Here is a 22,069-nt window from a genome sequence, read left to right as displayed (position 1 = left end):
ATTATAACTGTCCAAGTAAAATAACAACAATAATAAAATAGTCATGTTAATGACAAGAAGTAAAATAAATATAGACTCGGCATGCATGGTAAAATAAATAAATATTGGATGTTTATCTTGCCGGATTGAGTTTACAAGCAAACAAACAACTTAAATGAAAATATATATATTTATTACTATTGATTTTAATTGAAATATTTTGTAATTTTAATTAACTTTAATTGAACAGTAAATGCATTTTTCTTCTTCGTGTTATATATTTTTTGCCTTTGAATCAGTCAAATCTTATTATATTAATAAATTTATTTGTCTTTTTGTGAAAAATGGACATTATTTCTAAAAGATTTTGTTCATTTAAAATAAGGAGATACACTTTAAAAGATAAAATACATTTATTAATATTAATTATAAAATCAAAATCAATATTTATCTTTTTCTTTATTAGGTCATGTAACATAATAGGCCATGTGCAATGTATTTATCTTTTTTCTTATTAATCTTTTTACTCTCTTAATACTTAAAATTGATTTTAAAAATCTAAAAAGATGTGTGTTTATTTAAAAAGAATATATTATTATTCCTTTATATTAATGAATTTAATATAATAATACTTTTCTTTTTTAACAAAATCTTTCCAAATTTTAAATATTTAAAATTAATAGCTATTATTTTATTTATTGGGTCATGCAACATAATAGGCCATGTGCAGTGTATTTATCCTTTTCTTTATTAATTTTTTACTTTGTTAATATTGACCCTTAGAATTGATTTTAAGCATTTAAAATTAATAAGCGTTTATTAAAAAAGAAAACGTTTTTTATACTTTATATTCAAGAATATAATACGCTGTTAAGACATGTAACATTTCTTAAAAAAGGAAAAAAAAGACATGTAACATAATAGGTCACGTACAGGTTTTGTATTTACCTTTTTATTTAATTTCCATAATATTAATTGACCCTTAAAATTGATTTTAAGCATCTAAAAGTAATAAGTGTTTATAAGAAAATAAAATTTGATATTAATGACCATTTTAAAATATTTGAAATTAATAGTTATTTTTTCCTTTATTATTATATTAGGTCATGTGCATGTTTTGTACTTATATTTTTATTAACATTTTATTTTTTTTATTGGCCCTTAAACATATAAATTATATTTAAGATTTATGATAAATAATTTATACTATGATATAAGGTTATTTTATTTATTGGTAATTTTTTAAAAATAAAATATTAGAATTCAGTTTAAAAATTAATATAAAAAGGGTGAATTGAGAGAGACGAGAGATTGAAAAAAACACTTAAAATTATTTTTAAAAAATGTAAAATGCACGTGTTAAAAAATAATTTCTAAAAACGTTTTGATTTAAAATAGTTATTCTAAAATATAGAGAGATGATAGATTATGTGCAAGTTTTGTATTTATCGTTTTCTATTAAATTTTTTATGATATTGATAATTATCCTCAACATTGGTTTTAAGCATCTAATAATTACTACAAATAATTTATAGTTTAAAAATAAAATATTTATTACACTTTTGTATTAATAAATATAAAACATTTTTTTTCTTTTTCAACCAGATCTTACCATTTTTTAAAATATTTAAAATCAATATTGTCTTAAAACATACATGGATGACTACTACAACAGTCACATGTTTTTTTTATATAAATTGCATGTTTAAAATAGTTGAAGATGTCATATTGATTAACAAGGAGTTTAAAAGAATGTCAACGCTGTTGTTATATTGTCGATTAATGTTGCTATTGGACAATAGGACTTGAACAAAAAAATTGAAATCTTTAAATGACTAAAAAAATACCCTCATACCAATTAATCTGTGTCATGTGATTATTGTAAATATTGTAATTTTATAAATTACATTGTTATTGTTTGTTTAAATATTAAAAATAATTATTGCATTTCTTATATTAATTTTATTAAAATAAACTTTAACTAATTAACCATAGTGCTTTTTTCATGAAAAACCTGATCTTAAAGAGAGAAATAATTCTTTTTATACAAATTTACTTATTTGACTAAGGAAAGAAAGAGAGGAAATAATTAGTGAGTTCCACGCTAATTTTATTTCTCCCATTTTAGAAAGAAAAGTGAAAGAAAAATACTTATTTACAAAAATACTCTCATTTTTTTTATACAAAATAGAATATTTGTCTTTTAGATAAGATATTTATTATTCATATTCTTTACCCAAACAAATATGGAAAAGGAAATTTTATTTTCTTTTTTCTTTTTTATTCCTTTTTTTTCTTCCATATATAACAATACAAAAGTCAACACTATTTTTTCACCTTTTCCTTTCTAGAAAATTCTTTCTTTCTAGTTTCATATTCACCAATATTTTTTTCTCCTAGCAAAATAATGATAAATATACTTAACAATAAGAGAATATTAATTTGTTTTTTTGGGGAGGTAATAAAAGATGTATAAATATCAAATTTATCTCTTCCACCCAACCCGTTAAACTTTCCCGACTCTTTCTATTTTCTCTCCAGATTTCTCTATTTCTTTTCCAAACTTATCTTCTTCCTCCCCATTTATATTCCCTATATCTTTGTTTCTCTCTCACTACATCCTCTCTTGTTATCATTTTCAATGAGATCAGTGACATACTGACATTGGTAACTTGTCTTTGGTGATTCCTACGTCCAACTTAGTTTTAGGCAATCTTTAGTCATTTATCACGTCTAATGTTGCTGGGAAATTTGATATGGATTTCTATCTGACTTGACTTCAAATAAAACACTGTAAGAGTGATACTAAGAAAATTTGAATGTATTTTATTTTATTGTGTTTTGTAATCTTGAAATAATAATTTATAAATTATATGATTATGTTTCAATGGTTGATGGCGTAGAGGTTTTAGGTGATTTTTTATGGGTGTTTCACTGTTTTGGATTAGATGATACAAATGTAATTGGGTGATGGGTTGTTCACAGAGAAAGTGTGAGAGAATGAGTGAAGCTTTGTTAATGGACATTGAATTTTTAACTGTTACATGGATGGGTTAAAACAATGGTGTTTTAAAGTGTTAGTTTAAAACACCATTGTTGAAAAAATATATAAAACAATGTTGAAAAAAGTTAATTAGCTTCGTGACTTTTTTTTTTGCAACAAAATCGTGACTGAATTACAAGCTAATGTAATATTTTAGTTAGTAACCTTCAATTTTTTTTATAATTGGTAACTACTTGACTAATTAAAATACAAAGTTTTCATTTTTGCAAGAAGTAACAGTAAAATTGTGGAATCCAATATAGGAGTGAAGTAGTCTTAAGAAAGTAAAACAGTATTTTGAAACTTTATAGATTATTATTATTATTATTTTTTTGCATAAATTAGAGAACATATGATCAATACCATTTTATAAACAGTAAGGATAATAACACTAAAATTTTTTGTTGGTTTGAATGCAGAAAATAATTACTTATATCAAGAAATTGTGGCTTGGTTGGGAAAATGTTGGTGTGTGTGATAATGTTAATACCCAAAATAACGTGCAAAACATAAGGGAGAGAACCAACAATTTTCACACAAAACAATAACACCATTAAGCAGGTAACAATGCAAAATTCTAAACTAATAAATTCAATGTTGGCATTACTTTGGTTGATGAAAATGAAATAACGAGTTGTGTTCGATAGTAGATAGTTATGAAATTGTGACGAATTCAATGATTGAAGAGATACATTTAAAGAACAAACTTAAAAATGTCTTATATTTATTTTTATATAAAGGATTCAAGATAGTATCATAAGAACATATAAATAACATCTGTAACAATTTTTTATTATTTATAAATAGCATTTGGTATCACTTAAGACTTACATGTGAGATTTTTATTTGACACTTAACTAGTTAATTTGTCTCTTATTGGGTTAACTCATCATTCTAGAATAAGTGATATTTTTAGTTTGAATTTCATATCCAAGTTAGAGATGAAATCTCAACTAATCACTCAAGAGTTTTTGAAATAAAATGTTTGATTTTTTCCTATTTTGTGTCTTTTCATCAAAACATGCTTATATTTAAAAAGTACTATAATATTCTTTGAAGAATGACACGCATTATAGGAAAAGGATATATGGCTTCAACGGTAGAGGAGAATCAAAAGATGGAATATAACACCATGTCAAAAATGGACCCCAGCAAAGCAAAGAAATTTAGAAACACGTATAAACATTTGGATTCAATGAGAATTTTCTTCCCCCAACAACAATAATAAAGACCTTTGGAGTTACCAAAACAACACGCACGCACACACACACACTGCCCAAACCAAAAGGGCGAGTAAGCAGTGACTCGTACTCGCGCGCGTAGGAATCCAGACACCAATTGTTCACATCAATGGGCTTGCAAAATAATTTTTATATTTATATAATATATCTATACATGCGTGTGACAGACGTCTATTTAAATTGGATAAAGTAGTAGAAGAGTTAAACAAACAAAACAAAAAACAGAGAAAAGTCACACTCAATTTATCGCCACCTTTGGTATCGCGATATATCTCGCGGTGTCAATTTATCTCCCGTCACTGTCTCGTGAAGAAACAACCGCACGTCGATTCACTGTGACGCAAGACATTTTAAACGGTTCCAATCAGGTCGCTTTTGTATTTATCTAGAAAGAAGGAGTGCCATTCACATGTAAAGCTCCCCATCATAAATAAATTAATTAATAATATAACTGCGACTTTCTCTTCCACTTCTTTTTCGCTTAATTCTTTCTTTTTTTTACCATTTTCTTTAAATGAGAATTCCTACTGTATAAATATCTGCTCCTGATGTTTTGATATTATGGGTAATTTGTGATAAATTGTTTTTCAAATTATAATAATAATAATTATTATTATTACTATCTTTTGTCCTAATTTATTTATCACTTTGATTTGATTTTGACCCTCCACGTGATTGATGTTAATATGGATTATAAAGTGCCACTTGTCGTTTTTATGAGCATAAATACGGATTCATGGTATCCCCCTGGCACCTGGACAGCATCAAGAGTCAGAAACTCAGAATTGCTAAGTAACAGTACTCATTTTATTCGGAAGATAAATATTTTTTTTATTAATTTAAATTAAATCAATAAAACTAATTTAAGTATTATTACATAAAAATTATTTTTTATACATTATCAATAATGTAAGATATCTTAATTGTTATAATAAAATCCTTTTACATTATCAATACATAAATCATTTATTCTTTTATTTATTATTGTGGTTCAATATTATTTTTTGTTATTGAAAATAGTCATTTTTTAATAAAAAAAATTAATATTATTATCATATTTGACAAGACCTCATAATTATGTTTCTTTATGAGTCTTTCATGAATTAAGATGAAGACGTAGAGTTATGTAAATTATATATGTATTGAAATTAAAATGTTTTATCTAAATTTTGATGATCTCTTATATAACAAGAAATTAAATTATTTATTAGACAGTCCATAATAATTCAATATTTATATTTTTCTATAAATATAATTTTTAATTAAAAAAATTGTCCTCTCCTTATTTCCTCCAAAATCCATTATCATATGTCCCCAAAGTAAAAAAATTTCTTACCATATGTTTCTATTACTAGTACGGTTTTGAACTATTATCTTTTTTTTTTAATAAAAGATACTTTTTGGTATTAGATCTTTATTTTGTGATTAAGAGATAAAACTTTTTTTTTTACCTTTTTTAAATTTCCTAAATATTTAAGATTTAAGGAGCTTATCATTAAGTATGAAAATTACTTAATCTGAATATAACATTTATATATAATATTACAAATATTATTTTTTAATCAGATTCATATTTATCTTGATAATCACTACTATTTTAGTTTCAATAACTAAAATTATCATCAATAATATAAAAGGTAAATCTTATTTAGAGAATAATATTTTTAATAATATTTTTAAATTTTATCTGTTTAGTAGTATATTTTTTTTTATCAAACTTATTTTAATAAAATTCATTAGGTATTTTTTTATATTTTCAATTAAGAGTATAGTTTACATTCAGATGTCAATTTAATTTTATCTACAATAATTCCCTTGATATATTAAATAAAAACACATTTTTTATGACACATTTACTTAATATTTTTTTTTGAAAAAAAAACACCGTATAATTATTGGTTATATTAGAAATGAATAACAACTATGAACAAAATTTACTTTTAATATTAGCTTTCTAACACTATTATGTTATTCTATTTTTTTTTTTAGCGTGACTTTTACTTAGTTATTAAGAGTAGACAATTTTTCTCATTCTCCTTATCCTCATGCGATTTTTTTTAATTTAATTTATTTTTAGATTATAAAATTATAATGACAAATTTATCAATAAATTATTTTTTATTGTAAATAAAAAATTTAAAACTCAGTCTTATCTAACATTATCTATATAATTATTATTATTTATTTAAATAGAATAAATAATGCATGTATAAATAATATAAAAAAATTATACTACCAATCAATTACAAACTATCATGTACTACAAGTTGTTGAATATTATAGTAGTTGCCTTAAAAATCATTTAAAAACTGTTTAATTTTGTATAGATTAACAATGTAAAAGCATTTACACTCATAGTGTATGTATGTAGTTTTTTTTTAAATAAATTAAAGTAAAAGGAAAATCTTAATATTTGAAATGTTTAAATTTGTTTTCATCTTATACTGTTCACATTATTTTTTGTTATATATCCTTAAGCAACCAATTACAAAAAAATATCCTTATCTCTTAAATGTTTTAATTTAAATTTTAAAATACATAATATTTTATAGTTTTTGTTAAGATTATTAAAAGTATGGAAGTTATTCATACATTGCATGAATTAAAATACAATTTTTGTCTCTATAAGGTGAGGTAATTAAATGTAAGTTTTTCATAAGTATTTTTTTAGCTTAAAGATTTTCTTTATCTTTAGACTGATACACTATTCCTAAAATTTAAATGTAGCAAAAAAAAAAAAAACAGAAAAATACTATTTTCACAGTTGCGTCTGTAAAATATTTGATTAATTAAAGGTTTACAATATGTTATTTCATAAAAACAATGTATGCCATTATTTTTTTTATTTTGTTAATTTAAATTTTTTACTATGTATTTTTTTATATAATTTTAAGTATTTTTAGATTAAATTTTTTATATTCTACCTTAATCAATTAAGCCTCCCAGGTTTAATTTGCGGTATTTCAATAACTTGGTTCGGTCAGTTTGTCCTTATTTTACTTTCATTTTATAAATCACTACTCCCTAATCTAATTATAATTATCATGTAAGAATTTTTTTAAAAAAAATAATTATCATTTTAAATTTCTAATATAACATTAATTACTTTTTTTACTTATATTTCTTATAATATTAAGATAAATATTAATCGATGTTTTTAGAATATGAATTATGGAACTAGAATGAGAAAAATAATGCTCTCTTCTAATTTTCATAATAAATGTTTATTTCTTCAATTAATATTTTAAGAGCACTAATTAATAAAACCCCAATATTAACCATGAACTATAAGATCTATAAATAAATAAACGATGATAGCTATTCTGAGAAAAAAATATAAAATATTACTTTTTTTTATCAATTTATTATTTTTCTTTAATTGGTATAAAACAATACCATAATTATTTAGAGATAAAAGAGAGTATTAATTTGTGTAATAAAAGTTGACGACTAAATTCGGTTTGATTAGCCTATATTCTGAGAATAGTACTAATTAGGTACTAGATTTTGACTTTTTCTGTTTTTATAACAAAAAAAGTAGGAAATAATGGCGTGGCATAATTAACAGCCAAAAATAAAAATTGAGTATAGCGGGAAGTGATGTACTTTAGTTCTTTAGCATCAAAGAAAGCATTTTGCTCTGTAATTAATATGCATCTTCACCAACACATGTCGCTTTCTATGAGTTTTCGTGGTTGCTTCATGGACCAGGGGTGGCAACATCCCTTCACGCTCTTTTTTATGCTTTATTTGACAATCCCCTCCAACCAATTCTCCTTTGCCTCTTTCGAGTTTTAACAAATATACTAAACTCATTGCTGCACAAGGACAACTTTCCATAATGCTCATTAGTTACTCACTAGATAGTACCCTTGGGGGTGGAAAATTTTTGGATTATATTCACACATTTATTAATTTTTATATATATTTTTTTAAAATCTTAAATTTATTAAAATGTTCGCAATATATAATTTATTTATAAAAAATATTAAAATAAAATTAAATATTATTAGTTTCCAATGCAACTATAAATTAAATGTTAGAAAATATCATTCTTTTGAAGTCAAATAAATATGTATAAACAAATGAAATTACATGACAAAACTCAAATAAAAATAATAATACAATTTTTTTAACCGACTCAAATTCTTTTATTATAATCACTTTTATGGAGATGATTAATTTAATATTTTATGATAAAAAATATTGAAATCAAAATTAAGTGAATGGATGAAAAAAATGAAATTATATCAACCCATTAATTTATATTAAATTTGATTAGATATCGTATTCATCTGTGTTTAATTTGATCTAATATAATAAATAATATACTTTTTCTTTTTTATTTTAGTGTAAAACATAAGTTCTTATATGCATTTTAGTAAGGTCTGATTCTTTTATATATAAAAAAATAAAAAATAGTTGCGGTTAAAAATGTTTTACTTTTTATTTGTCTATTTTTAAATGAAAAATTTGTTACTAGTTGTTACTTTTAAAAATCCAAGATAGTATTTTTTTTTATAAACTGACCGTAAATAAAAATACTGAAGTTACATTAATAAAAAATAAATTTAGATAAAAATATCTTTTTATCCTCATAAAATTAGAGAAATGTTTGAATTTCATTCTTTATTTGTTCTCATAAAATTAAAATATACTGTTATTAGCTTTAAAATAAACTTGGTTGATTCAGATATCTTACGTGTCACTTCCTTGTTGGTACTAGTCTCTTCCTACCATTTTTGGGTTAAAAAACACACAAATTGAAAAGGAAAAAAAAGAAAAAGAAGAAGCACAAAACAAAGGCACACAAAGAGAGAACAAAACAAAACAACAAAGAGGAAAAATAAGAACAATTGCTTATTGTTGTATTTGGATATGGAGTTTGAGTAGCAGGAGCTCTTCCTAGGAGCAATTTGAAGGTTTATTCACCTCCACCATATCTTTGGCACCCATACCCGTATCTGCCACCCATCACCATCCCAAAACCACCCCCGCGCGACCCAAACTCCTGATTTGTCGTCCAGCACCATCCCTAACCTCGCTCCTTCGACGAACCTATGATCTGAGTTTTCTCTCAAAGATTTTGGGGATTAGTTTTTACCATATTTGAGTTGTAATTTTTGCGATCTGCTTCCAAGTTGTGTTGTTTGCGTTTGATTCTTAGCATCTGACTCTTATGTTTATCATTACATTCAATGGCTATGGTTCTGATTTGTGATTTTGGGGTTGTGGTTTAATGGGGTTTGAAGAAGATGAATAAAGGAGAATGGTTTAAAAATTTTGTTTCAGTTTTTTGATATTTTGTGAATATTTAATTCCCAGAAAATCATATATTAAAATTTACATCTAAATCGAGTCAAAATATCAGATTTTAATTTTATAATTTTATGAGGATGAAAAATATTAAATTTTTTGCATGAATGCAATTTGAACATTTTTAATTTTATGAGGATGAAAAGTCATAATTTTAATATAAAAATATTTATTATACTTTTTTAATTTAGATATTATTTTTAAAATAGAAACAAGGTAAAAATGATAAATAACTGCCCAATGTATCCTACCTTCATCCTACCCAGTTGAAATAAAAAATACAGTTTATTTAAATGTAAGTCCAACCATTTTTCAAGAGACAAGGTTGCACAAAGAGACAGGGGCAAAGGGGGCCTAGCAGGAGGAGTGTTTGTTTGCCTCCAACACGATGCAGTTTCCTATATTGTTATAGCATGGCTATTAATAAGAGTAAATTATTCTCATTAGTTTCCTTTTTATTTATGTCGGTTCCCATTGTAGTCAACTATTTCACATCACTTTATTAGTGCGATTAATTTTTTGGGTTCTTTTCATGTTGAAAATCTGATTATCATTTTAGCTTAATTCTATAAAGGAAAAAGGTTACTTTCTGGCTTTTTATCAGTTTGTTTCAGAAACAATACATGTATTAAAAATATAATTAGTATCTTTGTTATATTAAAATTATTTTTAAATTCCTAATATGATTTTCTTATTATTGTTCTCTTGTTTATGATAAATAATTAGTATGTAAAATAATTTAAGAATTAAGTATAAATAATAATTACTCTAAGACAATGGATAAATAACTTGAGTTTTTAAAGCAATTAATAAATAATATTAAGTTTTTTCTCTCTAAGAGTAGGTAAATTAAAAAAAAAAACGAAATAAAAAGAGCGTCTTTCTTCAAATTTCTCTAACATTATTGATATTGTATTTTTCTGCGTATTTATATAATTATGTTATCAAGAGCTTTTGTAAGAAAATTGGAATAAATTAACAAAGTAGATATTTGAGTTTAGTCTTTATAGAACTTGAATTAGTAAGTAATTCTTGCAAAATAGATGATCTCGAGTCATTATAATCTAAGTTAAGATTTTAAATTTGACATTTAAACTTTGAAATTGATAATTAAATGTGTGTTTCCCAGTTTTCTTTCTCTTATTTTTTTTCCCCTACTTTTCAAACATCCTTTCTCACTAATAACCAACAAGCAAGAGCCAATTCATACCCAAACTGGTGCTGTCAATGTCATCGTGAAGGAATTCGTTGAGCTAACCATTTAAGTCAAGGCTAAAAAACCTACTCCATTACTCCCGATTAATTATAAAGAAAATAAATAAATAATACTCTCCATTTAATATGTATCACGTCAACTTCATTTATTTTAATGTTACATATACGTAATAAGTATTTGTAGAATCCAAGTATGAGTAGATAAGACTCTAAGTAGAAAGACTTGAATAAAATGACAATTTTCTGTAATCCTTAATTTTATCTTATGTTTGGTATATGAATTTAATAAAACTTTAACTAATCAATTAAAAATCACTATTCTTTTGGTTTGTATGCATTGAATGAACTAAATATGTCATGTAACCATTTTGTGGAATAAAGAGAAAAACAGAACCTGCATTGTACATAAACAAATATTATTCTTATGCATAAAAAACATAATGATTCTATTCCAAAGCTCAAACTCTACTCACTTATCACAACTATAAATCAAAATCTTGAATTTGTCTTTTGCAAAAATTAATCTTATCATAATCATAATATTATAAATAACAACTATTTCCAGAAAATGAAAATTGAAGCTGCGATCAAGATTCAAGAACATAGAAAAGATAAAGGGAAATAAAATAGCAACGCAAATCTTACTAACATTTCTATGTCTTTTACCCTCTTAGAGAAATAATAATTGACCGATGAAATTTATTTATGGTTCCAATCCATTCGTGCAAAGAAACCGCTTTCATAAGGAGACACAAGCACAAAAGTATTAATTTTCTTTTATCACCATTTCTGTCAGTTGAAGCTCTTTGTTTATTAAGCCACCGCATTACTAGTTCTCTCCACTATCTCCTATACTTAACAAAAAGATATGTGAGCGGGATGAGTTTCTACAGCTACAAATTGCTATAGTGACTGTGCTATATTCTGCTTCTCCATGCAATTTATACCTGCTGCTTCATATTCAAGAACAATGATAAAACTACGAGACTTAGTGCTATGTCATGTATCCTACCAAAATCTAAAGCTAAAGTGCAAATCTAGGTTATGTGTTACTTCGCAAAAAGGGTCATTTATTCTGGTGGTCTTAAGCAGCCTCCAGGAAGAAGGAACTTGAATTTATCTGCATTCTCTATCAAGTAGGCAGGAAGATGAACCGCAGAAGCTGACCGGGGTATTGACCCCATCTTTTTAATCAACTCCTGGAAAGAGTATTCTTCAGGGAGCATATCACAAAGATCATCTCCCTTGCAGATAATGTCCTGAATTCTTGAATGACTCAGAAAATATTTCCTTTTCACGCGGTCTGCATGGCTATAGGCAGTCATCTTGAACACAAACTCTGAAATATACTGAAAGCAAAAGCTGCAGTGCCATCCTGCATCTGAGAAAATTACATCCGTCTGGCGTGAGTGCCGGTATTGTGATCGGGGACCATAGACGTGGGCAGTGGCACGCCAGCTGCTGTAGTCCACAGGGAACTCAAATGAGTACATGTAATTCCTCAGTTCAAGATGCATTATGGGAGGAATCCCATCACACCACTGAAGCAGTTTCAATGTATGAGGACTTGGAATCTCATCTGTATCTGACATGAGAAGAATATCACCGTTGGAAATGCCTGCACGGCGTAACAATGCATTCATCGCCCCACGCTGTTTTGACTCAAGCACAAATGGGTCCTCGTGCGATCCAGGGACTGCAATTCTGCCAGGATAAATGTCATGGACAATCTTTTGTTTGGCAAAGGAAAATCTTTCCCGGTTTAAGGCGAAGAAGAGACGTTTTGGAATGCCCGTAAACGTAGTATTGGACTCAAGGATCACAAACTTTGATACATAGGGAGAAAGTTCGTGCCATCTAATCTCTAGCATGTCTAACTCATTGCTGAAGATAACAGCATCAAAAATGCGACGAGGCTTGGAACGAAGGGACCAGCCATGAAGGCGGCAAAGGTGTTCCATAGAGACATTTTCTGCATAATAGTGAGGTATACTTGTGAAGGGGGCAGGGGGGTTGTCCCAAAGTGGTCGGAAGAAATAAGTAATCTTTTGGCCATGGATAAAAATTCCAACCACACAAATTGGCAGTAGTAATAGAAGCAATGCACAAAAGAAAATGGGAGGTTTTTGCCTAGAAATGTGACGTGGCCGGGGAGCCAAGCGTTGAACTTGAAGGGGGAACATGAAATATGCTAACGGATTTCCCCAGTTTGACAATCGGATTCAGAAAGACCATGTTCACCTGCAGCAGTTTGAACAAAAGGGATTAAAAACAATACTAATAAAATGTGAACATATTCTATGAAAGGTCCATGAAAATGCCCATAAAAAAGATGAAAAGAAAACCCTTTACTAAACAAGGGAGTTTTGAAACTAGATATTGTAGTTGTTAGCAGGATATACCAAAATTTCCAAGAGTCAATAAAGAAAATATGAACAAAGGATACTTCAGTATGCTTTCTTAGTAAGAAAACTGTAGACATTTATCATAATATATATATAAAAAATAAATCTCCGCATATGAACAGGACGTTCGGCAAGAGAACTATCATAACATAACTAAACGGCCATAACTGAAACATGTGATCTAAGTCGTCCACTTATATCGTCAATGATAATAAATGATGAATTAATCTAGCTTGTAGCATAACTCTTTAAAGGAATATCATTTAACCTAACACAAATATTTCCAACTTTTATTGTTTCCTCGTATAATGACATTCCTTTACAAAGGATGGCTTTAACTTTAAAATTAATAGCAATTAATAATAATCCGTTCCTAAACCCGGATTATATAAATCATAAAAGAACGGATTCGGAAACTTGGAATCAAGCTGTTTCTAAAACCAAACACAAAGAATCCAAAAGGAATCATTTTAATCGATTCCGCCCTTCCCCCCAAACAAAAAAAAAAGAAAGAAAAGAGAAAGGAATCATTCACCCTCCCCAGAATCTCTATTAAATGGAAAACCAAAGAGTTTCAGAAAAAAAAAGAGAAAAAAATAATAAATTCACCTCTCGGAATTGTGAAGAAGGCATTTTGCTTCACACCGAATGCAAATTCTGAAGGTGAAAAATGGGAATAGAAAGCGAAGAAGAAGAAGAAGTACCTTAGAGAAGTTGCAGAAGGTGAGGAAGAGACAGGATTAGGCGGTGGAAATGGAAGAGAAAAATCCATCTCAGGCTGGGAAGTGCGATAGAAGGGGAGAGAAAATCGGTGATGGTGGTGGTGTTAATATCCTTCCTAGGTGGGAATAGAAAATAGCTAGAACTAGAATAGTGTTGTGCTCAGCTTGGACTCTGCCTCTGGATTGATCTTCTCCATTTACTATCATTCCACGATACCAACACTACTTGGGTCTAAGAAATAATAATAATAATAATTATACCCAACTTTATATATATATATATATATATATATATATATATATATATATATATGCGGACACCAATTTTAATATCTACTCCATTCGTTATTAATTATAAAGATATTTTTAGAAATTTATTTATTTCTTTTTATAAGAAAGTTTTTAAATTTTTAGATGAATTATTTTTTTTATATGTTTTTATTTAAACATTAATAAAAAATAATTGAATAGATAAAAAGATAAGAAAAAAATAATTTTAAAATGATAGTCTAAATAATAAAAATTTAATATAATTAACTAAACTAATTAATTTTCATAAGAAGGTGAATAAGTTAAAAAAATCTTATACTTAATAGGAGTAGTATTTATTATTTACTTATCACTAATAATATAAATTTATTAGTTACAAAAATCTCTTCAACTAAATTAACATATTACTTGTATGAAAGAACATAAAAAAGAAAGTGTAGTGTAGTTGGCTTGGCGGTGGAGTTGGATTTGGGTTTTGGAAGGTCCGAGTCGGAACTTGTTGCCACACTCTGCGGCCTGCCCCTCCCCTCTCTCTTCAAAGCTGTAAAAGAAATCATTTTCTTATTCCATGGATCTTACTGCATTTGAATATTATTAGCAATTTTGATACCATCTTTCAAAAAAAAAAAGAAGCAATTTTGATACCAGCTATCCCCATAAAAAATACTACTAGTTTATAGGAGTATAACAAACTTGTCCAATAACCGACAATTTGTCTCCCTAATAGTACACACGAATTATTCTTTCATAAACTTTAATCTTTGAATTCATTTCATTAATTATGGCATAAAGTTCCAAATTTTACAACTTATTTGCAAAATATTAAACGTTACACATTGCTCGTACGAATTTAAAAAACTTACCGCTTTGGTGATTAGCACAATAAAAATAAGAGTATACTAAATAATATTAGTTAACGGAGTAAGATAAATTAATCTTAATACTTATCATATTCCATTCGGCTTTAAAAAGTAATCTAGTTAAAAGCAACCAGAATAAAATAAATATTTTTCTTTACACTTGTGAAACTATTTAATTTATGAGTTTAAAGTCTCTTAATATCTCTCTCTTAATTTATACTCATCTTATTTTTATCATTATGGTTATTATCGTTATGTTAACACTTTTGATCATACTCACTTATAATGATCATAATAGTTACCACTTTTATTATCTTTTTAAAAGAAAAAATAGTATTTATAAAATACTAACAAAATAAAATAAACAACTTATTGGATATTGACTCACCAAACAACTTATTGCAACTTATAAAAATATATAATATATCCCATTGAAGCATACTTTTCTCGAAATATCTTAGATCGATAACTCTACTTGTCGTCATGATGAAAGTAAATAGTATATGCTTTATTTTCTTTAATACGTTCAGTATCCTTACATGCTTTAATTGATCATGAAAGCATGTGCTTGTGTCATATACTATTATTTTTCTGAGTGCATTCATTACATATTTCATGGAATGCAAGTCAGCATAGGCGGCAAGTGGCCTTAATCTGATACACTTATAGTAAGGTGAAATTTTAGTAATAATCAACAACGATAGTCAACAATACTTTTATAAAAATGTCTAACCGTCGTCGTCATGTATCAAAATTTCAGTTTTTTTACTTAATTTTTTCTTTTATTCATTTTTTTCTCACTCTTTATTTAATTTCTCTGTTGGGATTTGCATGATTTTTTTATGTGTAAAGCACGCGGTCCCTAAAATAAGTTAAAATTATATATATATTAACATAGCCTGTTGTCGTCCATGAAATTGATGTAATTCGAAGTTATGGTGGATCTGTGGAAGCACAAGCCTGAAATCTAAGATCATCTCAGAGGAAGTAAGTTCTACTTCGATTTTAACCAGCTAATTCTAAGTCATGAATGATGATTATATCAAGAATTTCTTTAGAGGATTAGCTTTGTAAGCTGTAAATTCTTAATTAGAACTGTGTTTAGGCTTGCCTCTATATAAAGAGGCTTGTGTTTCAAGGCCCAAGCCTCTGTGATTTATTTCAGGAACGTTTCAACCCTGAGCATTCTAGAAGCAAACAGTAACAGAAATTACACAACATTACAACTGATAGTATTTAGTCAAGCTTTTTAGTTTGTTAATTCACTTAATTAGTTGTATCTGAATGGTATCATATGCTAGCTGTTAACTCTAGTTCCTGTTAGATGCTTCCATGCTTCCTATAATACACGTTCGCCTTTTATATCGATCATCTTAATCAATCGATAACAATAACTTTCTACTTCAATGGAACAACCCATCTCCTCTATGAGCTCTATAATTTGTGATCACACTAAGTATCACTTGCATCATCACCAATAGTGTTAAGTGTTAACTTTATTTTGTTGGTCAATTCTGCTAGCTAGATCTCAGTTGCCTCATTCTATGCTGCCATGCAGGTTGATGAATGCATTCTCTGGTTAAGCATTATGTTCATCACCATCTTGTGTACATCCCAACCCAACCCACTATTTTTAGATGGTCATCTACACCTCCAGTGTCAGATGAAGTGAGACTTCAGTGGAAAGGCATTTGTGCTCTTAGTGCATATTTTACGAAGGAAGTGGCTTAGTGAGATTGCAATCCTTGCGTTTTTCCCCCCCTAAATTTTTCTTTTCTTTCCCTTTTATATATGTTTCTAGTAGTCCCCAAATTCACCAACATGACACATCATTGAATTCCAATAGCCATGTTTGTAATTTAGAAATCACGTATCCGAGGAAGCAACAAATTCACTAGCATCTTTGAGTACTCTCCTCACATGCAAATGGAAAGCAGTGGTCTTTTCTGATGTTCCCATCTGCATAATCAATCCCAAAAAATAAATTCATGTTTTGTCATTTGAATTGAATGAATAACTATCCATTACACAAAGGTACAATCCAGGGCAATAGGAGACCAACTAAAGACATATTTTGTCAATTTCAGCTGTATTAATACCACAAGGGGGAAAAAGGAAAAGAAAAACCTTTACCTTGGTCTCAATACGCCATAAGCTGACATTTTGGTCATAAGTTGCAAGTGCAGATCATATAATTTCCTGGCATTTACGAGACCATTTTTTTTATCTCCTATTGATGCAAGGTTTGTTTACAGGTCAATGCAATGTCTATATAAAGCAAGGCCTGCAGGATGCGGCAAAGCTAGAAATCTGCGATGAGAAACAGTCGAGGAATTGTAGATACAAGATAAAAAAAATCTCTTGTGGGAGCATAATTTGGAAAACAACACCCTAAGCTAATTGCACAGAACATACCGTTTATAGATATCTCTGGTCTGCTGAATTCCATCATTTTGAAGTATAAAACTTACAATGGCTGAACAAAGGGAAAATCCATTTTCACAGCCACCTTCTCTGACCAAAGTAACAACAGAAATCTCCACCAGTTTATCAAAGTATTGTCTTTGATTTGCAAAGAATTTAAGGGCCTGTATTGAGTGAAGGTTAGAAAGATAAATTGATTTAAGAACCTTGGGGGTTTAATGTTACACAAAATAGTTCAAGTGAAGGAACATAGAAATATTGTATAACTTAAACTCAAGAGGCAACGGAAAAGATAAAATGCATGTTGAATACCAAATTGGAAAAACAAAGCCAGATAATTCTAACCAAGACACTGTTGAAATATCCAATGATCAAGGAACATAGAAATATTGTATAACTTAAATTCAAGAGGCAACGGAAATTTGTCTGAAAAATGATTTTATCAAGCAGATTTTGTACAATAAGACATAGCTCATTGCAGAGAGCAGAAATAAGATATTAATGCAGACAAACATACCTTAAGCCATAAGTTCCCTGATTTTGAAACAGATACTTTCATCAAAATTTGTCAAAGGAGTTAAAAAAGGATTGCAAATCAGCAACACTAGGTGAAGAAGAACTTCTTGTGATGCTTCTAATTTCTATAGTAATCCTTAATCCCCAAAACTCTACCGCTTCTGCAAGTTTTCCACTGCAAAGCTTTGCTGCCAGAATAGATGTGATATATAATTTACAGCATGACCTGATGACCCAGTTATATTTGTTTCTCCTTCTTTAGGAGCTACAATAGCCGTTTGAAAATTTCCATACAAACTAAACATCGTTCCTAATGGTACATTTTTCAAAGCCTCCTCATAAACCCGCAAAACAGAAAATAAATCATTTAAAAATTCAACATCTAGAGCAGGGATACAAATAAAATGGATTACCATAGTAACCTTCTTCATCAAACTATACTTATTTTTCCTTGTTACAGGCTAAAGCATTCATAAATGTCAGTCTACAGTAAGCTTTATGACATTTTGATGAATATTGAAATGCATTAGTTATTCTAGTATAATTTGATCTCTCATGTGTGAGTTAGAATTACAAATTATTTAATGATCACATGATTATTTTAAAATTTGAACTCTCCTTACTGTGAAAACATTAAATTTATAAATGTTGTTCATACAATCATACATTTGATGATTTAGGATTAAAATTTAAAAGTTACTTAGTGAGCAAATTAATGACCACTTAATAAAGTCATATATATATATATATACATTTTTTTAATCTTATTCATTGAAATAAGATACAAATTTAATTCAAATCCACTATAAAACTTGTGGTTACGCAAAAAATGTATTGAACTGATTATTTTTAATGAATCGATTCAATTGCAACTTCAAATATAAAATTTAAAGATATTAAATAGGAAATGATGCTCTAAATTGTAGAATTATAATGAAATACACCATCAATCAACTTTTATCTAATTTGAACGAGTAGAGAAAAAAAGTAATTTAATATGATCCTCTTGTTTTGATTTCTTGAATGGAGAAATATATGCACAAAACAAGATTCTAATGTATATATAAATACAAATACAAATGGTCCAATGTAAGAAATGGTCCAATGTAAGAAAAAAAATTTAGGAACGAAAGGTTTAGGGTTCTTCTCATAAAAAGAAAAGCTTTCATTTGATACTCATTTATCAAATAGAGTATTTTTCCTTTAAATTAAGTCGAGCAGAGGTGGTGTAAACAGACTAGGTAACTACAGATATGACTTATTTTGTCATAAAACCCATTTATATGCAAAATCCAGATCAATAAAACTACCTAAATCATTCAACGCAAAACATACAAAGTCTAGAGCATGTTTGGATATGCGATGAAATGCCAAAATTATGGTCAAAGACTAAAAAATCAGAAGCAACTCTCACAACTACCGTAATTTTGACCACAATTATGATCCGCTGCACTGCCATTCCAAACACGCATTAAGTATATGTTTGGATTAGGTCTTTCATATGAGTTCAACTTAAAATCCAAATCTATTTCACAGAAACAACCTTTTACGTACTGCTTTGGTTATACGAGCGCACATCAAATGGCATTCAACGTCATACCAAACACGTTGTATATAATTTACCGAAAGTAATAGGAGGGATTAGCTCATTTATAATAAGTTAATAAGAACAAAATACTGGGAAAAAAAAGTAAACATAAGAATATACTTTAAAAAATATGTATTACAGTTTTAAACTTTAAATTGAACAAACAAATAAAAATATAACCTTTTCTCGAAAGTAAAAGAATATACGAACAGAAGCCAGAGAGAGTATAAATATGAGTGTGCGCAGGTCTTCATAAACTATAAGGAACTATATTTATATTATATCCATATTGTTAATTACTGACGTTAATAATATGTTTCATACAAAAACTACGTACTAGGAAGTTGTTATGCTCTTGCACACAAATTAAGCTCGATAAGATACAGTTATCCAAAAAGGAAAAAAGTTGAGAAAGTCAAGATTGAAGATTTTGTTGCCATTTTATCTGCTGCTCTTCACCAATTTGAGTCTTCGCGCACACCCAACGAAACTTCTGCAGAAGAGAACCGGAACATATATATTAGTTAGTTACGTTACTTACACTTGATTTGATTAAAAAATTAGAAATGAATAAGGTGATAGGTAGGATGCACTTGCCTCCATGGTAGATCTTGTGCGAGAAGCCAGTCACCTTCTTTGTCCAGATAAGCCAGTTCATAGTTGTTTGATTGTTGAATATTACATTTTCCAAACATGTCCATCAAGGTTTGCTTGAGCGTGTGAAATGATTGGTGCATGCTGAGATCAACCTTCCGTGCAATTCCCACACCCTCCATCTTCACCTTCACGTAAACACTATGATGACGATGATCAGCAACCGATACCATGTGATTATTATTATTATTATTCCCTACAACCTCGTCCACACGAAGTTTCTTCCTCCAATGATAGTTTACTGGTGGCCAACCCACTACAGACTCCTCCTCCTCATCATCCCTAAATATTAATTAAACAACAATAATAGCGAGTTAAACACAAATATTAACATAACGAAATGAAGAAGAGAGGTAGAAGCTAGGGCCTAGAAGTACGTACTTGGTGATGTTAGAGCATTGACTGTGGTGATCATCATCATGGTGGTGGTTTGGGGTTAAAGGGAGGAGAGACAGAGTAGGAAGCATAACATGGTCGGTGAGGGTGCTTTCTGGTGGTGCTGCATGGTCCATCATGAGGAGTTGGGAGAAGGTACGTTTTTTATGATAGGTGGGATTGATTGGGAGAGCGAGAGCCAGTTGAAGCTCCATCTGAAGCAAGCAAAAGATAGTATGATGCAATGTGTTGTTGTGAGTATAGTATGGTATGGAAGAAAATAGAGAGAGGCTAAAGAGGTGGGTATGAGGGTTTTAAGTAGTATTATGAGAGAGGAGAATAGTAATAGGGTCCGGCGGGTATGGGACAAGGTGTTGGGGACAAGGCTAAGGTGTCCGTATCAATGTTTGCCTTTTTGCCGACCCAATTGCTTCCTTGTTTACTCCTTCACTCCCTCACGCGCATTCCACCTACTTCCTCTTCTGTTTCCATCCACTTCCTAATAATAGAATTTTGATTTTGCAAAATTAATATGATTTATGTATCCATATTTTCATTATAAAATTAAATTAAAATCATTTTTTATATTCAAATTACAAGTTCATCAAAGTTTAATTTTAAATTGTATAATAAAAAATATAATAATATCCAAACCAAACAAGCATGAACATCTTCATGAATCCCAGTTCCAACAAAATAAACAAATTCCACTCACCGTTCTATACTACCTTTCAACTTTCAATTTGGCTCCGTACACTGCTTAGGATTTTCGACCATTACGGAGTGATTCTCGCCTCCTTAAATATGCCTTTTTTTTCTTCTTCAAATCTTAATTCATTCATACGCTTTTACTCATTTTTAATTTCAACTATTATTCTTCGTTGGACAGACAGGAAAAAGTCCCAATATACAACTTATTGAGCTTAACATCAAAATCTATTTAATATTGTTTTACTAGGACAAAACATATTTGTTAGATGTCCATAGATTAACAAGCAATACATTAATAGCTAAAGATCTGCAAGAAGCAATACATTAATAGCTAAAGATCTGCAAGAAAATTGTCTTGCTCTTTTATGAATGTGAATATTTGACTCTTCTTACAGTTATATAAATTTTCGTTCTCCTTTTAAGGATTAGTTACGTAAGTGTGACGACTTAACTGCAGTTTAAATTCCTAACAAATTAAAACTGCAATTTAAATTTATGTAATTTCTTCACTATAAATCTTTACCATACCTGACATGGAAAAACTGCAATTTAAATTTATGAAATTTCTTCATTACCATACCTGACATGGTTAGACGAGAATAAACTTTCTAGCACAAAAATAAACAAGAGCTAAATTTGTTTATCAAACATACACTTACGTGATTGAGTTAGGTCTTGTTTCTTTAAAGTTGAGTAAAACTACTTTTTATATAACTAATTTTAAACTTTTGGACAAGATTAAAACATCTA

General features: G+C 28.5%; 2 protein-coding genes and 1 long non-coding RNA gene across 3 annotated transcripts; 1 reads left to right on the top strand and 2 right to left on the bottom strand.

Annotated features, from left to right (window-relative positions):
- Window positions 1–11,584: 11,584 nt before the first annotated feature.
- On the bottom strand, window positions 11,585–14,146 carry LOC100804627 (beta-1,4-mannosyl-glycoprotein 4-beta-N-acetylglucosaminyltransferase). The gene is made up of 2 exons (XM_003549698.5): window positions 13,904–14,146; window positions 11,585–13,035 (listed from the first exon to the last, which is right to left on the bottom strand). The coding sequence occupies exon 2, from the start codon at window positions 12,975–12,977 to the stop codon at window positions 11,865–11,867; it is 1,113 nt and encodes a 370-aa protein (XP_003549746.1). The 5' UTR covers window positions 12,978–13,035; window positions 13,904–14,146; the 3' UTR covers window positions 11,585–11,864.
- Window positions 14,147–15,730: 1,584 nt separating this feature from the next.
- LOC121173827 (uncharacterized) lies at window positions 15,731–17,056 on the top strand. The gene is made up of 2 exons (XR_005889322.1): window positions 15,731–16,038; window positions 16,610–17,056. It is a non-coding gene; the product is annotated as an uncharacterized lncRNA (long non-coding RNA).
- A 2,879-nt stretch (window positions 17,057–19,935) lies between these two features.
- Window positions 19,936–20,898, bottom strand: LOC100804096 (auxin-responsive protein IAA13-like). The gene is made up of 3 exons (NM_001252687.2): window positions 20,615–20,898; window positions 20,177–20,515; window positions 19,936–20,072 (listed from the first exon to the last, which is right to left on the bottom strand). Exons 1-3 carry the CDS (start codon window positions 20,821–20,823, stop codon window positions 20,021–20,023), a joined length of 600 nt encoding a protein of 199 aa, NP_001239616.1. The 5' UTR covers window positions 20,824–20,898; the 3' UTR covers window positions 19,936–20,020.
- Between the last annotated feature and the right edge of the window lie 1,171 nt (window positions 20,899–22,069).

This window comes from Glycine max, chromosome 17 (genome assembly GCF_000004515.6).
Source record: "Glycine max cultivar Williams 82 chromosome 17, Glycine_max_v4.0, whole genome shotgun sequence".
Lineage (NCBI taxonomy): Eukaryota > Viridiplantae > Streptophyta > Magnoliopsida > Fabales > Fabaceae > Glycine > Glycine max.
This window is presented reverse-complemented; position numbering and strand designations above follow the sequence as displayed.

Coding starts and splice junctions, on each gene's coding strand:
- LOC100804627 (XM_003549698.5), bottom strand. CDS start 12,977: ATGTTCCCCCTTCAAGTTCAACGCTTGGCTCCCCGGCCACGTCACATT.
- LOC100804096 (NM_001252687.2), bottom strand. CDS start 20,823: ATGGAGCTTCAACTGGCTCTCGCTCTCCCAATCAATCCCACCTATCAT. Junction 20,516..20,614: donor CAATGCTCTAACATCACCAA/GTACGTACTTCT, acceptor ATTAATATTTAG/GGATGATGAGGAGGAGGAGT. Junction 20,073..20,176: donor GCACAAGATCTACCATGGAG/GCAAGTGCATCC, acceptor TCTCTTCTGCAG/AAGTTTCGTTGGGTGTGCGC.